The 20,827-nt window shown below is 41.4% G+C and overlaps 1 protein-coding gene across 4 annotated transcripts in view; it reads right to left on the reverse strand.

Moving 5' to 3' along the window:
• Positions 1 to 20,827, reverse strand: part of HLCS (holocarboxylase synthetase) — a 210,850-nt gene that overhangs the window by 136,925 nt on the left and 53,098 nt on the right. For all 4 annotated transcript variants that reach the window (XM_032630644.1, XM_032630645.1, XM_032630642.1 and 1 more), the window contains one exon: positions 13,187 to 13,458. In XM_032630644.1, the coding sequence (XP_032486535.1) occupies positions 13,187 to 13,458 (272 nt within the window). The remainder of the gene's footprint in view (positions 1 to 13,186; positions 13,459 to 20,827) is intronic.

The following is a 20,827-nucleotide window of genomic DNA, read 5'->3' on the forward strand; positions in this document are numbered from 1 at the left end:
CGATTTTATATATGTGTATAGGAGGATAAAAGACTAGTAAGAAATACAGCAAAAGATTAATATGATCTTTTTTTAATGAATTTATTTATTTATGTCTACATTGGGTCTTCATTTTTGCACATGGGCTTTCTCTAGTTGCAGCGAGCGGGGGCTACTCTTCATGGCAGTGCACGAGCTTCTCATTGCAATGGCTTCTCCTGTTGCGGAGCACAGGCTCCAGGCACGTGGGCTTCAGTAGCTGTGGCACGTGAGCTCAGTAGTTGTGGCTCACAGGCTCTGGAGAGCAGGCTCAGTAGTGGTGGCACACAGGCTTAGTTGCTCCGCGGCATGTGGGATCTTCCCAGACCAGAGATTGAACCCATGTCCCCTGCATTGGCAGGCGGATTCTTAACCACTGCGCCACCAGGGAAGTCCTAATATGATCTCTTATAGGTGGTGAGGTTATAGATAATTTTCATCTCCTTATTATAAGTTATTATATTTCTAAGTTTTCTATAATGAAAAAGAATTCTTTTATAGTTGAAAAATATTTTGAGAAAAATAAATATGAGTAGTTTTATGCATCGTGACTGGCTTTCTATCAAGGTTTCTGGTCCCTCAAACCTAAAATTTTGATCTCCACCATGGAGATATAAAGAAATGTTTATTACTGAAGATGCTTAGAAAAAAGATGGCATGGAAATAAGGAAGGCCATAATAGCTATCTATAAATATCTTAAACTATCTTAGCTAATTAACAAATATCTTAACTATCATCCGGGAGAAATGTAAGTTTTCTCTATCTGGATCCATGGCCAGATTTCCTTTTTGTTTGTAATAAGATGGGTTTAAAAGGACCCTTCCTGGGAGACAGCACTAGCTTTTGGTGACTGGAATGAGCTGCCTCAAGTTATAAGAGACCAATACATATTCATTAACTGAAATGAACGGCAGCAATCTGCTCACCATCAGGGTGCTCAGACACACCCGAAGAGGGCCTCTGGGCAGGAAGGAGAGACTGGCCTTTCAGGCACCTCCCAGATCTAAGAGTTTTGTGATACACTCTTGGTCTGATTTCGGGCTTAGTTGGTGTCAAATCTTCATTCTATCCCAATTATGACAATATCGTGCTGGAAAATGTTTTCCTGTCTCATGGCAGTTTTCCAGGTGCCACAGTAAAAAAGTGAAACTGCCTATAATCTTACAAGGACCTGGAGGGAGTGCTCCAAGAAGATCTCTAAGGACCTTAAACACTTGGGAGGTACTTATGCTTTGCATCAAAAAGAAGAGAAGAGAAGACAAGGCAAGGGAACAGAGGAACAAACAAAACGTGAACTAAGAACTACAGGGGGCATTTTAATTGAGCTTCTAAACAAAAACAAAAACCAATTTCCTGTAAGACAAGCTCTACATACTACATTCACAAGCCTGGCTGGCAACATCCAGGTTTCTTGTATTACCTCCACAAATAACACAGAATGTCAAAAATCAAATTACATTTCATTTTGTTTAAATTCTAAAACAAGGAGGTGCCATAACATATTTTCAGAAGTAGGATGGGCACTAAAGATTACAAATTTAAAACTCCAGGAAAGCAGGGAGAAAGCCACAGCTTGTATAAATCCTCCACCTCAGACCCCCCACCGTCGTTCAAGCAAAGGTGGCCCATACTTCCCTTCCAGGGCAGATTCTACACTCTCTCTATTAATGAGCCAAGCAAGCTTTCAAAGAAACTTCAAAATCTAAAATGTTGGCCAAGACCTCATCCGGGACAACTACATACCTGTCCAACTCCTCCTCTGCCACGCCCACCCCTGTCGCTCCACCCACTGCACCTCCCCAAGCACACCTAAGGCTTTGGTGAAAGAGGGGCATTCATCACAGCTGAGTTCTTCACTCCATGGTGTCATCTGGCTCTTAGATTCTAGGTGTTTGAAATGGAAGCAATCCCGGCAGAGATTTTTCCTCTCAAATACTGCTCATCTCTAATTGGAGACATTTGCATAACCACCTGGATCATCACCCCCCCCCCCCCCAAGACAAAAGCTGCTTAGTTTAACAAGCGTACGGAACCCACCCAGGTTTCTCTGGGTTCCAGAAGGGAACCACAGTTACTCAGTCACCACAATTATTAGTCTGGAGAAGTCTTGAAATTCTGAATGATGATGAGTTTTATGAATAATACACATATACTTTGACGTGACACCTAAGAACCAAAGAAACATGGTGTAATCCATTGACTGCGCGGTACTCCTACAGAAAGCGTAAAGAACTTATCTCATGAGAGATAAACTTAAGTCCCCACTGCCTTAAATCCTTTGGGAATGGGGCAGGGTATAAGAAGACCAACCAGTCAGCCTGCCATTAAGATATAACTCCAGATACAGAGAACAAACGAATGGATACCAGGGGGAAGGGGGGGCAGGGGGATGAATTGGGAGATTGGGATTAACATATATACACTAATGATACTATGTATAAAATAGATAACTAATGAGAACCTACTGTATCGCAAAAGGAACTCTACTCAATGCACTGTGGTGACCTAAATGGGAAGGAAATCCAAAAAAGAGGGGATATATGTATCCGTATAGCTAATTCACTTTGTTGTACAGTAGGAACTAACTCAACATTGTAAAGCAACTATACTCCAATAAAAATTAAAGAAATAAAAAATAAAGCATATGCCTATTAAGAAAAATAAAAGATGTAACTCCCCAGTCAGCTGGGCCTGAGTGCTGGTTCTAAGGACTTTGGCCAGTGGTCTTGACACCCATGCCCTAAGGAACCTAGGCTCCCCAGCCCCATTTGCACAGCAGGGTATTTCATTTGAAAGGGGCTTTATTGCTTTGAAAAGAAAATTAAGCCATGGATCTAGTACAACCCTCCCATTTTACAGAGGCCCAGAGAGGTTGAGTGCTCCACCCAATGTCACAAAGCTGGTGCGTCAAAATGACAGAGATAAAGTTACAGCCTAAGTTTCCAGGGTTGTTGACACTGCCACCCTACTGTGTAGTTTCGTTTTTAAGTAAATTCTATATACTCATATTATCCAATTTTAAACTGTGAAAACTACATTAGCATCCAGGTGACCTCTGGAAAAAGGTAGGTGCAGACCTCACCATAATTCCTTCCCCTTCTCTTGTCTCCCCTACCCTTCCCACATCTCAAGGAAATACTTCCCTGCCAGGCGATGACTTCATCCCTTTCCTTCTCACTAATTTGAATACTCTTGTGGCAGAGCCAAACAAAAAATGAAAATGATGAATGACTCCCTGTGCAATGCAGAAAAAATGTGGTGTTTGGGATCTCAACGTGATGGAATACCCCTCATGCAGAAACAGAACATGCTTCTACCCAAAACAAAAAAAGCAAAAACAAGGGTATTTCAGAGCTTCAAGTATGTCTGGCCAAATGGTAGGTGTGCAAAAGATTTTAAAGGAGCAGATGAACGCAAATCAACCCTCACCTCGAAAACAGGTAAGTGTTTTATTTGAAAGAAAAACAGAAGTTTTTCTAAGTAAATCACAAAGCAAAGTCAGGGGAGAAATGGTAATAGGGGAGAGGGATGCTGAATAGGGGCAAAGAGATAGCTGCTTGATTGTCTAACACATTTACAGATTTTTACCAAGATACGTTTTTTAACCCAGAGCTCAGCCTCCATCTTCTCACCACATGTATACCAGTGAACAGGCAGACTTGAATTATCTTGAACACTAAATTCTAATAATATTTAATTTTTTTTCCACATATAAATTAATGTTAATTCATAAACTGAGTTTTTGGGTTTTTTCTGTGTTTAGCAAAGTGTTTAATTTTTAACTGATATATATTTGAGACATAACACTGTAAAATCAAGGTGTACATGTTAATTTGACCATTTATATATTGTAGTATCACTGCCATTGTAGCAATTATTAGCACCTCTATCATGTTACCTAATTATCATTTCTTTTTAGCGATTGGAATAATTAGGTTCTGGTCTCTTGCAAGTCTGATGATTATAATACAATATTGTTGTCTACATCCACTATACTGTGCGTTAGATCTCTACTCCGTGCAAGTCTATATCCTTAAGAAACATCCACTCTATAGCCCCCCACCCTCCAGCTCCTGGTAACCATCACTTTACTCTCTGTTCTTATGAGTTTGGCTTTTTTAGATTCCACATATAAGTGATATCATACAGTACTTGTCTTCCTCTGTCTGACTGACCTCACTTAGCATAATGCCCTCAAGGTCTAGCCATATTGTCATCTAACCAAGTTTTTAAAATGCTGTTTTCTTGTCGTACATCTCTTGCTGCGTTAGAACCTTGGGACATATTCTCAGTCTTCATTTTTGCTATTTCCAAACAGGTGGCCATCAGCAGTCTCCACATGGGAAAAGCGCCCATCTTAGTCGGTAGGCAAAGGGGAGATTAAACCAGCAGTGGGTGGACTGACCACCCACCCAGTCCATGTCAGAAGCTGTTCGACAGGCTTTACACTTCACTATTCCCTTTGACCCCCACGACATGAGTGACACCCCTGAATGGGCATCACTACAGTTTATACATTTTAAGATAAGAAGTCATGAAATTCATCCAGGCCAGTAGCCAAGGCCTGTGCTGCTGTCAGCAGCCCATGCTGGCCCGCCCAGTGTAAGGCATATTTCTAAGAAGCTCACTCTGGGTACCCCAACGTCATTTAAATGGCCCTGTGGCTAAGAAATAACTCCTTTGCACTCTACAACTGCAGCAGAAAACACCCCACCCATCAGAAGACTCAACTCCCTTCTAAACTATAGTTAATAGTCTTGGCTTTCTCCCTAAGATAAATCTAGACTGAGGAAAAGAAACTTGCCTGTCACCGTCTTTACTGACTGCCTTTTCTAGCCACAGACTTTGCTTTACCTTGCATTACCTTTTGTGGTCTTTTATTACTGTTTAACTATAACAGAGACATTTAGACTATATCAAATATAAAATCAAGCACTCCTACAGAGTAATAAATATCAGAGATGTTTAAGGAAATTCAAGAGAATGAAACAATATCAAATCCATGCATTCTGACTGACACAAAAGGTTTAGGGCTCTCGAGGAAGATATGGGTAATGCACAAGGCATACCCATGGGACTGATAATTACATTCAAATTGCTGAAGTTTTGGCTCTTTTGAGCTGACACTTGTTACCTATGAAAATGATAAAGTATTAAGATCTAAATAAAAAGTTTGGTTAAAAAAAGAGAGAGAGAGAACTGGCTGCACATATTTTAAGGGAAACACAGAGACAGTCAACTATGTTTTCTCATCTTTCAAGAAAAGCTGGACTCAAACAAAACATTTTTCCCAAAACAATAACCAGTGATGAGCCATTGTGCTTCTAGTATGATGAGAAAAAATTGTCAAAATCTTCAACAAAAGCTCAACCCCAAGAAAACGCACAGCACGCTCTGGAGCCAAGTTGACACTGATTTGTTTCACGGGTGCTCACAGCACCGCCACGGGAGCAATGCATTGGTCAAAAAAGGTCAAAAAGAAAAAAAGAATCGTACCTAAAGCTTAAATAATAAAGAGAGATCAATAAATATGAGCTATGCGCTAAGAGCTTTGCAGATGTATTTCAGTACAGCCTCACCCTATCCTGGAGTGGAATGCAGGCTTCTGGAGGGAAGGTCCCACATCTACTGTATCCCCACTGGGTGCCAGGGCCTAGTGCAGAGTCCTGCACATAGCTGGTGCTGAAGAGAAATTAGCAGAGTGACTGAACTTGGAAAGGAAAGAAAATTAAAAAGCTGAGACTATTACCAGCTACTTCATACAGATAAGGAAATGGAAGTTTGAAAGGTTACTGATTTGCCCAAGGTTATTCATGCAGTAAAAGGTGGAACTGGGATTCCAATCCAGGGCAGCAATACTCCATCCTAAGCTCTAAGCCCCTAGGTCAAACCAAGATACTTCATCCTCAGTCATGTGAAATGAGTGAATGTGGGGAACTACGCAGTTTCTACAAATACCTCCCACAATGGATACCCTACCATAGGATCTATTTTTTACCTAAAAGTCTGGTATACCCTTGAAAGATTAAGACAGTCACCCACCACTGAGAACGTGCAAAAGACTGTGCTGGGAGTTTGGAGAACGGTTCCAGGGGAAGGGCTTCCACCGTGTTCCGGACCACAGGAGAACCAGAACGATGGCTGGGTGGCTTGTCCAAGTGCCCCTGAAGGGTTTCATCACTCCCACGGCATCAGCTTGATGGTCACATTCAGTCTCACTCTTCCGTACCGTAAAACTTGGGACCTTTCAGGTTGTTAAACGTTGTTCAACATTGAGAGAAAGACAGAAAGAAGGTCCAATTCTAATGAAGATGCTACCTTAATAGAACACACTGTTAACCATCACAAAACGGCAAGCATCATAATGGTTGCCTTACTTAAAAAAAATTAGTTACAAAAATGTAAAAATAAACATCCTAGAACACTAAAAAGTAATATGGAGACATTTCAGGAAAATAATAGGCCATTTTATAATTCAATTCCAGGAGCTTGGCATGTGAAAGGTTAACTTACTCAGGTGTTGAATGGAGACCAAAAAAAAGCCTTTGATAGAGAACTGGCCAGAATAACTCTTTAGTCATGACCACTAGAGTCAAAGGCTGGAGTTATATTCTAAACCTTAATTTAGAAGTAAACATTAAAATGAAGGTTTCTTTAAAATTCTCCAATAATTTTCACTTTAACAGTACCAAATTGGCCTATAAAAAGCTCACACTAATTATTCCAAAGCAATCAACTTCTTAAAAACCCTTTATTTCACAATTAGGCTAACATCCCATTAATTTGGGACACTTAGCAATGTATTTATTCTTTGCTCATTACCTATGTGCACATTAAGAGTGCACCAATAACACAATACAGGCATTAATATGTAAAACATCAACAAAAGCCATCTGGAAAGCTAATGAATAATCAAGGGATTTCAAATTAAACTACAGGATTTTCCCTTAGAATCTCTAGGACAACACTGTCAAGTTCAATCTACTCACTCCGCCTCCAGAATCAATTTTTCAAACCTTATGACAGGTCTAATCGCTTCCACCTGTGTCTCCAGCTTGACTCTTGACTGGCATGCTACCAGCCAGGGTGGAAATGTAGACAAAGACCCCTATTAGGATCCGGCTGTTTCTCTACTGTGAGGTCACTCAGCCATTAAATTAGTTCCAGTCCAATTTCTGTCCTCTCAGGCCTCAACTTCTGGGGAGGAGGGTGTGCAGTAGAGCGAGTTAGGGGAGCAGAATCAGAAGGGAAGAAAGGCAGAAAGAGATGTTTGGGACTGACTAGACACGTATGCATAGAGGTGAAAACCTGGGACTGGCCCCAAATTGTGAAACAAAAATACCGTCTCTCTTAAATGACGCTGGCTATTCTCCCCAGTGCAATTTCCCCCAAATATATTTTTAATGACTTTATGGGATTGCTTTCCATTTCTTTCCCTTTGCTTGTAGAAAGTCAACTGTTTCCAAAGCAAGTTTTCCTCAACTAACATGAAGCTAGTTCACAAAACCATTTCAGCCCTCTAAAGGCACTGGAGGCTACTGAGAGCCAGAAAGGCTTGGCAAGGTATAGGATTCTGACTCCAGGATCATTTGATCAAAGGGCCTGGGGTGTGTCCAGCGCCCAGGTCTCACAGCTAAGAAAAGCAAGGCCCAGGAGGGTGAGACTGTCAAGGTTACATAGATAGTTGGTGATAAAGTCTTAAGTTCCAGCATTTCCCTACCAGACTGTGAGCTTTAGGCATTAGGGACAATGCCTGACACAGTAACTGCTCCAAAAACTTCACTGATCAGTCTGCTTCCCTCCCAGCAACGTGCTCTCTGCTGCGCCTACTTCTCTCTTTCTCCCCAACTACCAGGCTCAGACCAAGGGTGCAGAGACCTGTATGAACTCACTGTGCACTGGGATCTGCATCTTCCAGCGCACGGTGAGGCAAGGACAGTACACTCCCCATCATTCTCTCTCCAGTGCCTAACACAGTGCCTGGCGCACGGCAGGCACTCCGTAAATGCTTACTCCATGTCTGATGAAGGCAAACTTAAGCCTGAAAAATCAAAGGACTTAAAACAATGGTTAGAAGATAAACTTCCGTAATAAAGGAATCTAAGTTACTCTTTACAAATAAAAAGTAGCCCATCCGTGGCCAGTTTAGTCGGGATGTACAAGTACGCAAAGGGAATCAGTATAAACAAGTTTGTGTTCATCTGGCTCACCACACACTGTGGCTTCACACATAAGTTGCTTCGATACCCGACAGAGGCTTGGTGCAAGTCGTCAAAAGAGACACTATTGGGCTTCCCTGGTGGCGCAGTGGTTGAGAGTCCGCCTGCCGATGCAGGGGACAAGGGTTCGTGCCCCGGTCCGGGAAGATCCCACATGCCGCGGAGCGGCTGGGCCCGCCAGCCATGGCCGCTGAGCCTGCACGTCCGGAGCCTGTGCTCCGCAACGGGAGAGGACACAACAGTGAGAGGCCCGCGTACCGAAAAAGAAAAAAGATACTATCAGTCAAATAAAAGACGATTCCACAACTGTCACAATGACTCAGTTACCCTAAACCCAGTGCTCCAAGGTCTAGCTTTCCCCCTTCCCGCCTTCCCCACAGATGAGGGCCAATCATCACTCATCAGGAGATTGAACAAGATGTGCAGCACTCCTGACCAAACCAGGGCAGGGGGGCACCTGGAGGTGCTTGTCCAGGAGTGACGAGGGATGAGCAGTGGCCCATCCACACCCTCTTGTCTGGAAGGCCCCACCAACAACAGCTCACAGTTTCAAATGGCTTCCTGGGTCTGTAGCTATAGGACTGACCATGGAACACAGTAAAGTTCACTGGTCCAGACAGTGTACTAAACCCATACCCCTGGGTCTCTACCAGCCAGCTGAGCTAACTGGTCAGAGGGAAACCTACCAGGAAATAACACAGGAGGAAAAAAAAGAAAGACCGCCTAAGTCAATCAAAACCAGCATTTCATCCAAAAGGTGTTACCCTGACAACAGAGTAGAAAATGCATTTCATGGTCAGAAATATGTGTCAGAAAAAAGGACTGGGATGCGGGATACAGGGTAAAATTACCTCTTCCAACCAGACTTGGTTGGGTGGCACAGCCAAGTCAGACTATCGAGGAAACATCACTCATTCACATGGTTTTCGCTCTTTATTTTTGGAGGGGGAGTCCACAGTACCTTGACGTAATCAGCAAGCAACTCCCGTACTTCCCTCCGCCACTCCTCCCCACCAGAGCTCTTTCCCCTCCACAGAACCACTAACATAGCTTTAAAATTCACAGGGTGGGGCAGGAGGTGATGGTAGTGGTGGTTCATGGCTTCAAGACCAGCGCGCTCCCTTATCCAGAGATCAAATGAAAGCTTTCAATGTCACCTCAGTGCCACAGTAGTTTAAGCTGGGTTTGTGGTCAAAGAAGAAAATATATCCTCCAATAATTTGTTAAAAGAAAAATTTCCAAATCCTCCTGGATTTATAATAACACAAGCAAAATACCTGTAATGGCACTGAACAAGCAGTGAAATAAAACCAGAGTTACCTGTCAAATAATTATTTCCACCTATGATTTTAAATTTTGCAAGCATTGGGGCCATCATAATGTATGTGCTACCTAAAGGCCTCCTGCTATTTTTTTAGGAGTCCAACACACAGAAAGTACATGCTTGTTTCAAAGACTTCTAAGCGCCCTCTACTACCTACCTCCTCTCCTCCTTGGTAACAGAACCCTAATATCCAGTGGATTCATGGGTGCCAAGTATAAAGACCACAGTTATTTCTTAGCCTTCTTTGTAGGTTAATACGGTCATGTAACTAGGTTCTAGCCCTGGGATATAAACAAAAATATCATGAGCAACTTCTGAAAGAGTCCATAAAGAATGGGGGTGGGTTTCCCTGGTGGCAAAGTGGTTAAGAATCTGCCTGCCAATGCAGGGGACACGGGTTCGAGCCCTGGTCCGGGAAGATCCCACATGCGGCGGAGCAACTAAGCCCGTGCGCCACAACTACTGAGCCTGTGCTCTAGAGCCCACGAACCACAACTACTGAAGCCCGTGCCTAGAGCCCGTGCTCCACAACAAGAGAAGCCACTGCAGTGAGAAGCCAGCGCTCCACAACGAAGAGTAGCCTGTGCTGGCCACAACTAGAGAAAGCCTGTGTGCAGCAACGAAGACCCAACGTGGCCAAACATAAATAAAAAATAAATCTTTAAAAAATATTAAAAAAAAAAAGAATGGGGGCACACGCTACTATCCCCTCTCCTTCTGCTTACCGGCTACAATGAGAGGGAATATAAATGAGTGGGTCGCCTCTTGGACCACTTGCTGAGGGTGACAGAGCAACTCAACTGGGTCCTGGACACTGTGAGCCACACTCGGCCCTAGGCTGTCCATCTCAGTCCACCTCATATACAGTAAAAAACTTCAATCCTATTTAAGCCACTTTAATTTGGGGGATCACTGTCTCACACAGCTGAACCTAACCCCAACTGACCTAGAAATTGGTACCTGAATGGGATGTGCTAGGGCTTAGATCTTGTGCTCATCATAAGAAACAGGCCTAAAAATGCAGAGGGGATCTGGGCGGGGGCAGCTGGCAAGGACATGGGTCTCACAGGTTCACCGCTAATGCAGCAGCAAAGCATTCAATCGAGGCCTGGCCTTCGGTAGCTTGGGAGGTAGACCACACGTCTGTTAGAAGCTGTATCACTATAGAGAAAAGCTCTGAAAACAAAATGTCAGTGTTTATCAGAAATAGGAACAATTCCACATACGATAAATTCTGTTACCTAGCATTCTACACACTGGTGTGATGTGTGAAATTAGTCGATACATATAAAGTACATAAAAGCAGTGTATGGAATATAAAAGCTTTCAATACCTATTAGCTACTATTATTGTTGTTATAACTACAACAATATACTGTTTCCATAAGAGTAGCTCATTTATAGGATCAAATATAATGTTAGCTGTAGAAACGTCTTCACTCTTCCTCTTAGAAAATGATAATCAATATGTTTCATTTACCTATCTCCTGACCCCTTTGTGGATAATTCTGGGAGCTTTTTGACACCAAGGTGACCTCTTCAAGTTCCTTGTAAAAAAGGCTACAGCCGCCCAGGAACCTCTCCCCAGCCTCGCTGACTCAGTAGGCTGCAGTGAGTACCTTTCTCTTAGTGTTAGGAAGGAACCCACGTGTGCGATGGAAGAGGACATCTATGCTAAGTCATGGTGAAAGGCGCCTGCTTATTCGTCGTCTGCTCTGTGCGAAGCAGAGCTTCATCAGTAATCATCAAAGCCATTTTACCACCCACGCTCTGGAGACTAGACAAGAAAAGAAACAAAGATTCCTAAATGCTCTTTGGAAAAGCTGAAATGTTTCTCTTTTGTAAAAATAACAAGCTTTAACCCTACAGAAGTTTCCCAACTCCACTATTGTCGAGCTCAAGCACACTTTTACAGACCCAAGTTGCTTAAGGTGGAATTTTCATTTTTCAAAAAAAGTTCAATATCAAAACTGAACTTACAGATATTCAAGCGTAACAAAACTGTTATTTACACGGCATTTCTTTTCCATCCCACAACACAGCCTCACCAGGGTATAAGGAAACCCAACCATACAATTACACAGGAGCCTCGGTCTACCCACCCTAGCAAGGCACTCACAGCCCTCTTGGTAATACACTGCCCAAACTCAATAGCGATAATCTCAAAGTTTCAAGATTTCCCCAACACAAAATATTCTTCACTGTTGTCCACAAAAACAGCCAAAATGGTCTGGAAGCGCCAACGCTTTTCCATCTGAATTTCACCTCCCAAAATCTCTTGTTAAATATTGTGTCTCATTTTTTATTTTGAAAATATGATTATAATGGGTCACCTTTTCGATATAGTTCACTGCAGTAACAAAAGATTATCACAGAATTTGTACAAGCGAGTAATAACTGCTCCATACAAATACAGGTGTTTTCTTCTCTACAGGGATTCAAGGGATTGGCAGGGGGAGGGGAGTAGAGGCAGGAGAGGATGGGAACACTGGAAAAAAAAAAAAAGTACTTATGACAACACGAAACAACTCGGGCAACAAGAACTGTTCATTACCATTGCTCACATTCCCCTTCTTACTTCACCTCCTCACTCTGCTAATTCCCCCATAATACTAATGCTTTTCCTACATCCTATACGTACACTAAAATTGCCATTTCCATGACTGTGAGTATGACAGTCATGAAATCCTAAAATGATCTCATCAGTTTATATCAACATACTAGCAAATCCAGAAATTATTGTTAAGAAGAAAAGCCAAAATACTTCCACACGTTCCATATGTTGAACTATGTATCTGTCTAATTGTGCAGTCCCGCAGGTGAAAGTGTCTAGAAACTAAATGGGGGGCTGGGGGGGTGGAGTCTTACATTCCTTAAATATTAGTCCCATGTTGAAGGAAGATGCTTTTCTTATTCACTCCCTCTATAACCGTCCTTTTTAAACTATCTATCTCAACATAAGAGTATTACCTAATACTGACTAATTTGGAGTTTAAAAATTCCTTTCATCTGTTTTCCATTTTTAAACCTTTAATCAAAGTCCATGAAACAGAAGGAATAAAAAGGAAAAGTTGCAATAAGAGTAAATTTTGAACATCCAAATGGGATTACAGAGTGCTTTAAAAATGCATTGGATAGGAACATACCAAAACAGGTTTTCAAAGTACAAAGCTCTAATTTATTTAATTTAACACAGCTTACGTGTCATTCAAATTTGCTATCCTAATGCTCCTGCAAAACATCTTAAACTGGTTATAACATCTTAACACTGATTATAACAACACAAATGTAAAGCGGTAACATGAACACCCATGCCACCTGCTAAACATCTTTTTTCCTAATGTTCTTCTTTCCAAAGACATTCTGAAAGGCCAGATTAAAGGAAGAGAGTCACAAGGCACAAAAATCCCCCATTCTTTAAAACACAAATCTTTGACCAAAGAACTTTAATTTCTTTTCCTACATTTTAACTCCTCTAGGACAGGGTACTCCCATCTTGCTAGCGCTTTATTAAGAGTTATCGTTCTAAATCTCTATCCCTCTCACCCAGCACTGGTTAGAGAGAACGATCTACATAACTGGATTCCTCCAAGCAGGTAGAGAAGCCAGCCTGGCCAGAACTTACCCGTCCAGAAGACTCATTGTGGTGGTTGTCACTTCAGCAAACAGAATTACTTTTCCAAGTTTCTTTGTCTGCAAATTTTGTTGGTAGATCTCAAAGTTAAAATTTTCTGAGGAGAAGGTCTCTATGTCAGTTACCACAGGTATAGCAGATGGGGTGATTTCTATTTCAGACGTGTAGGACGAAACGAATTTAAGGGAGAGCTTGCTAGATTTTATTACTCCTTCAGCATCCACATGCTTCCCCAGCCACTGCATAAGAGGATCCCGGATTTCCTGTGTCATAAAGAAAGAAATGGAAAGGTCATAATTTGGCATTATGTTAGACGATGGTAGCTTTTCCTTAAAATGCCATTTTGGTAATATAAGAACGTCCTAATTCATGACCAATAAAAGCTAGATTAACATAGTCTGAACATATAAACTATGATACAATAGACAATAAGTAACTAAATATACCTATATTATAAAAATAAACTATTCAGAAACCAAGATCCAGGGAAATAAGTACATTTCTATCCTATACTAACTATATCCTAAATTCTCAAAAGTCCTCTCTAGTTCTAGAGTTCATTAGTGATTCTCTAGTCCTCTATGAATTTTACAGAAAATTTATAACTTTATATTTCCACCCTCAAGGAAATTCATTATCTCATCTGGGGAAATAAAAACCTAGGTGAAAAGTCACAGAAGACAAAGTACTAAGATACTAGAGAATTCGCTCTCAGCCTCTGCAGGACCTCCACCTCTCCTCTCATAGACAAGTTGACCATCACCAGCCACTGACGGGTTACCAACAGTGAAAGTAACGGGGTACCCAAAGAGGCTTTTCTCTTTGCCTCCCCAAGGAGGGGAGGGCAGAACTACAGGAGATATTATCTAACCTAGTACAGAGCTCTCTACCCACCCTCCCAAGAGGCTGCAACTTCCTCTTGCACCCTGAAAGCCCCAGGGGCCTCCTCCTGGGGTGGAGCATCAGGGGGTTGGGGGGAGTCAGCATCCTGAGAGGCCAGCGCAAAACATACTAAAATCTGTCAGTCACAGTAAATGCTGATCTGGACTCCTGGGCTACCTTCATGCAAATGCCAGGCACTTCCAAAGAGGAGATGAGTCCTTCTGTTAATATCAGGGGGTCTGTCCCAAAGCTCCACGTGCCTAAGAGAAGCAGCTTCAAAGATGAAATGTCATTTAACTAAATTCTATTAATGAAGCTTTAAAACTCACTTCCAATTTGCAGAAAATACACAGGTTAGAGGAACAAGTTAAATGGCTTCAAAGGAAGTGATCAGAAGAAACCCAGAGGTGAGACATATTACAGCACAAGAATCTTCAAGTGTGTGTGTGTGCACAAACACACAAGCACGTGCTGGCGCAGAGCGTCCAGGCAGTCCTGGGAGTGCACTTCTGCAGGCGGCAAGAAGGCAGAAGAGGGTGACAGGGCAGTAGAAAGAGGACTGAGAAGTAACCAACAGCCTGTCTGGGGAGGGAGAGAAACTGTAGACCCCGAGGACAAAACACTGCCAAGGAATTTCCTCTCAAGGAAAAAGAAGAATGGGACAGTGGCTACAGGGAGGAATGAAGTCAAAACAGGTTTTGTTTGGTTATTAAACAAGAGAAATAACAGCATGTTTTTTTTTTTTTTATGACAGTGTGAGTGGTCCTATGGAGAAAAGAAACAGGTAAACAGGTAAGGGGTGGGGCCTAATGATCAAGCTGAGAGGTCGGCCTTGAAAGCAGAGCTCTTTATCCATTGGGATGGGCAGGATTCACATCACCTCTGGGGACATCAGCCCAGCTTGCCCACTGGATCACAGCCCTCCCTCACCCCTTGCTGGCTACACAGGCAGCCCTGGGAACTGATCTACACTGCCACCACCCTGCTCCAAAGCCACCCACAGTTGGGAGTCCTGGCGCTGGGTGCTGGTGATATCATCTTCTGATTCCTTCTATCTTCTCTATAAATAGGAAGAAAGAGGCTCAGCCAAGAGTGAAAAGGAGGAAGGAGGTGCTGGAGGTTTGAGAAAGGAGAGTGAGAACATGAAGGAAGCAGGGAAAACCGTATGCGCAAGCAGAAGCATTCGAGGTTCATCTAAGGTTAGTGCTTCTGAATTCAGAGTGAGCAGTCGGCATGATTTTCTGCTTTTCTGCAGCCACGCACAGCTACGTGCTATATGAGACAGGCACAGGGGTGATCCTGCTTGAACGAGCACCAGAAAAGTCATTGGAAGAGGTCAAGCTGAAGTGAGCCACCAGGAGTTACAGCACTAACTTTCCATCCTTGCACAAAGAACCAAGAAAAATTTTAAATGGAATATTCCCTGTTCACCATTAATTCTTTAATATACACTCTACTGGAGTAAGAATAAAAATGCATAAATTATAAAAAGTAACCCCCTATTATGTGCTGAATGTTTGTATCCCCAAAATTCATATGTTGAAATTCTAATTAATCCCCAAGGCGATGATATTTGGAGGTGGGGCCTTTGGGTATGATTAAGTCATGAGGGTGGAGCCCTCATGAATGGGATAGTACCTTTAAAAAACCAACCCCAGGGGGCTTCCCTGGTGGCGCAGTGGTTGAGAGTCCGCCTGCCGATGCAGGGGACACGGGTTTGTGCCCCGGTCCGGGAGGATCCCACATGCCGTGGAGCGGCTGGGCCCGTGGGCCATGGCCGCTGAGCCTGCGCGTCCGGAGCCTGTGCTCCGCAATGGGAGAGGCCACAACAGTGAGAAGCCCGCGTACCGCAAAAAAAATAAATAAATAAAAATAAAATAAAATAAAAACCAATCCCAGGACTTCCCTGGTGGCGCAGTGGTTAAGAATCCGCCTGCCAATGCAGGGGACACACGTTCAAGCCCCGGCCCGGGAAGATCCCACATGCCGCAGGACAACTAAACCCGTGGGCCACAACTACTGAGCCTGCGCTCTGTAGCCCGCGAGCCACAACTACTGAAGCCCGTGCACCTAGAGCCCGTGCTCCACAACAAGAGAAGCGACTGCAATGAGAAGCCCACACGCCGCAACGAAGAGTAGCCCCCACTCACCGAAACTAGAGAAAGCCTGCATGCAGCAACGAAGACCCAACACAGCCATAAATAAATAAATTTATTTTTTTGAAAAAAAGGCAATCCCAGAGAGATCCTTCACCCTCTCCACCAAGTGAGGACATAGCAAAAAGATGTTTGCCTGCAACCTGGGAGAGGGCCCTCACCAGAACAACCATGCTGGCGCACTGATCTCAGACCTCCAGCCACCAAAAGTATGAAAAATAAGTGTCTGTTGTTTATAAGCTGCCCCGTCTATGCTATCCTGTTTTAGCAGCCTGTATTGACTAAGACACCCCCAAACCTCAAACCTGGCCATTAGTTATAACCAACTCTGCTCCTTAAACTTTAGTCAATGCCCTTAAAGTATAAAGCGAACAAATCCAAATTTCCTTCATCACATTCCCCAGAACAGCTGGATTTCACAAGGGCACTGCACAGGCTAAAGATACATCAGTGAATAGGTTAAATCATAAAAAAAGAGAGGGAAATAATCTGAACAATAAACACTTCTTAACTAACTTCAGTTTTCATTAACTCATTAACTGTTTCATTAAGAGTTTTCATTAACTCATTAACTGTTTCATTAACAGTTTTCACTAACATTAAAGCAAGAGTTAAACAGTTATTCAGCAGGCGTAGGCAATGCGAATCCCCCATTCAAAGTCTATGAAAATCAAGATAAAACCAAAAAGAAACAGCTAGCACCAGGTAGACCTTTCAGACAGGAATAAAGCAGGGAATTTCCTATGGAGCAAATTATCCAACTGGCCATCTATATTATCATTCAACTAATAAATTGTTTGTTTTTGAAAGCAACACTTAGAGATGCACAAATATGCAAAATAAATTAAAATTGATGTAAGCAAGGTATATGAGAGTTTTCTTTTTTAATACTTCTTTCATATAATCTTTCAGGACTTAATCAGAGCCAAGTAAGTTATTCAGAAAAAAAGAGAATCTAAAAAGATATAAAACAAGGCATGGAACTTATTAAGAAATATAACTGTATACCACCTATAATTCTCCTAAATATTTGTATTCACAATAGTCAAATGCAACTGTAAGCCGTCAAGTAAAACCGAGTACACATGGGTCACCCATCCCCGTTATCCCTAGACAGGAGAATAAAACTCTGGTCACAAGAAGTATCAAAATTACTACCTGTTTGATGCAAATCTGCCTGGTATGTCCTCTCAAATGGACTTAAGTTACAATGATGACTTCAGAGCTACAGAATTAGCTGCTATCATAAAAGTAAAAGAAATTAATTCATGATTCTTGGTTTAACTCTACCAATGACCACTAAGACGGTGTAGAAATGCTAGTGAAGAAAGAAGTTTGGAGCATATATATCAAGGTAAATGGGTTGGCATAAGTAGTATTACCAACCCCTTACTCTCAAGTCTACCTAACTCTATAAACACAACTATCGGAGCATGCAAAAATGTCACTGCTTCAGGAAAGATTTCTCCGACCCACAGCCTGTCCCAGTCTAAGTTAGGACTCTCTTTCATAAACTTAGTGACTTTATAGCACTTTTCAAATTGTAATTCCATAGTTTGCATAATCATTTACTCAATGTCCCACTGTCTTGCTAGAATGTAAGCTCCATAAAGACAGCAAATGCATGCTTCTGTCTGGCTCACATGTATCCACGGCACCCGGTACCAAGTCTGGCAAATGCTGCATGCTTAATAAGCATTCATCATATAAATGCATATTAAATTCCTTACCAAACACATCCCACAAGTAAGAAACGTAAATAGGTATATCAAGAGGGAAAACCCAGAAAAGGCAATGCTAAGAGATGGCCTTGAAATGGATACACAGCATCAAAAAGAAATATGAAATCGTTAAAGTCAAATCAGTCCTGTTGAAAATAAAACAACTGCTATCAAATTCCACTCCAATGAAATTCATTAAAACCTTCTAATTAATGTTATTTTTTTAAACATTTGAACTTCAAGAATTTAGTATTTACCTTTCTCTAAGATTTCAGGCTAATTAAATACAATTTAGGTAGAACCAAAAACAACATTTTATAGTCACATAAATGTTGGCCCCTTTGAACCAGCCACAGCACTAGGGAAACACTAGCTATTCTCAAGGAAAGTGAATGTGCCTTTGTTTCCTATTGGGACATGTTGCACACAACATGAAAACCCCAAGGAATCCACCAAAAAAGTATTAGAACTAGTACTTTTAGCAAGGTTGCAAAATACAAGGTCAATATACAAAAACTGGGTTTATTTCTAGCCATGAATATCTGGAGTCTGAATTTTTTTAAATACCATTTTCAATGGCATCAATAGATCTGAAACATTTAGGAATAAATTAAAGAAAGTATGTGCCAGAACTGTACACTGAAAACTACAAACACTACTGAATTTAAAATTAAAGAAGTCCTAAATAACTGAAGAGATATACCATGTTCACGGATCAGAACACTCAATATTATTGACGTCAATTCTTCTCCAAATTGATCTATGGAATCGATGCAATTCCAATCAAAATCCTAGCAAGCTCCTTCTAAAACTTACATAGATATAGAATAGGCCTAGAATGACCAAAACAATTTTGGGAAGAAAAAAGTTGGAAGATTTACCTTATCTGACTTCAAGATTTATTATAAAGCTGTAGGGATCAAGACAGTATGGTATTTCCTTACAGACAGACATATATTTCTAAAAACAGAACAGAGTCCAGAAATAGTGCCACACATATATGTTCAGTTGATTTTCAACAAGGTAATTCACCTGAAAAAAATCTTCTTTTCAATACATGGTGCTGAAACAATGGGACACACATAGGCAAAAAAACAAAAAAAACCCCAAAACACCTTGACCCTTACATGTATACCAAAAGTAACTTGAAATGAATCACAGACCTAAATGTAAAAATATAAAACTTCTAAAATAAAATACAGGAGAAAAACTTTCTGATCTTAGGATAGGTAAATCTTTTCTCAGATACAACAAAAGAAGCGTGAACCATCAAATTAAAAAAAATGATAGGGCTTCCCTGGTGGCGCAGTGGTTGACAATCTGCCTGCCAATGCAGGGGACGTGGGTTCGAGCCCTGGTCTGGGAAGATCCCACATGCCACGGAGCAACTGGGCCCATGAGCCACAACTACTGAGCCTGCACGTTTGGAGCCTGTGCTCTGCAACAAGAGGCCGCGACAGTGAGAGGCCTGCGCACCACGATGAAGGGTGGCCCCCGCTCGCCACAACTAGAGAAAGTCCTCGCACAGAAATGAAGACCCAACACAGCCAAAAATAAATAAATAAATAAATTTATTTTTTTAAAAAATGATAAGCTGGACATTATAAAAATTAAGAACTCTAAGAACTGCTGCTCTTCAAGGGTTAATGTTAAGGAAAATGAAAAGACAACAAACTGAGAGAAACTATTCTTAATACACATATCTGACAAAGGACTTGTATCCAGAATGAAGAAAAAAAAAAAACCCTTAAAACGTAATTATAAGAAAACAATTCAACTTAGAACATCAGCAAGAAGATTTGGCCAAATGAAAACATCAGATGGCCAATAAGCACATGAAAAGTGCTCAACATCATTTGTCACCAGGGAAATACAAATGAAAACACACCCGTTAGAATGGTTAAGTTTTTAATTCTTTTTTTAAATTAAATTTATTTATTTTTTTATACAGCAGATTCTTATTAGTTATCTATTTTATACATATTAGTGTATATATGTCAATCCCAACCTCCCAATTCATCCCACCACCACCACCACCCTCTTCCCCGCTTTCCCCCGATACGTCCATACGTTTGTTCTCTACATCTGTGTCTCTATTTCTGCCTTGCAAACGGGTTCATCTGTACCATGTTTCTAGATTCCACATATATGCGTTAATATACGATATTAGTTTTTCTCTTTCTGGCTTACTTCACTCTGTATGAGTCTGTCATACAGAGTGAAGTAAGCCAGAAAGAGAAGAACAAATTTCTGAATTCTGACAATATCTAGTGTTGCAAAGATGTGAAGTAGCTGGAGCTCTCATACATCACTGGTGGGAACATAAAATGGTGCAACAATTCTGGAAGACAGTTTGGCAGTTTCTTATCAAATTAAACATACACTTGCCACATGACCCAGAAATTCTATTCCTAGGTATTTAACCAAGAGAAACGAAAACACACATCCAAACAAAGACTTATACACGAATGGTCGTACAAACTTTACTCATAATATCCAAAAAATGCAAACAACCCAATGCCCACTAACAGGAGAATAGGTAAGTTATGGCATAGCTATACAATGGAACACTGCTTGGCAATAAAAAAGGAATTAACTACCCATATAGGCAACAAAATGAATGAATCTCAAAAACACAAGGCTGATTAAAATAATTTTTTTTTAATTTAATAAATAAAATAAAAATTTAAAAGACAGAAGAGTATGTACTGTATGATTCCATTTAGATGAAGTTCCAGAAAAGACCAACCTAATCTATAATGATAGAATGCAGATCAGTGATTGCCCAAGGATGAGCACGGGGGTGGGAGAGTGGATGAGGACTGAATGAGAAACAGAGTAAGAGAATTTTGTGGGATTCTGCAAATGGTCTC

Source organism: Phocoena sinus, chromosome 4, assembly GCF_008692025.1.
Source record: "Phocoena sinus isolate mPhoSin1 chromosome 4, mPhoSin1.pri, whole genome shotgun sequence".
In the NCBI taxonomy this organism is placed as follows: domain Eukaryota; kingdom Metazoa; phylum Chordata; class Mammalia; order Artiodactyla; family Phocoenidae; genus Phocoena; species Phocoena sinus.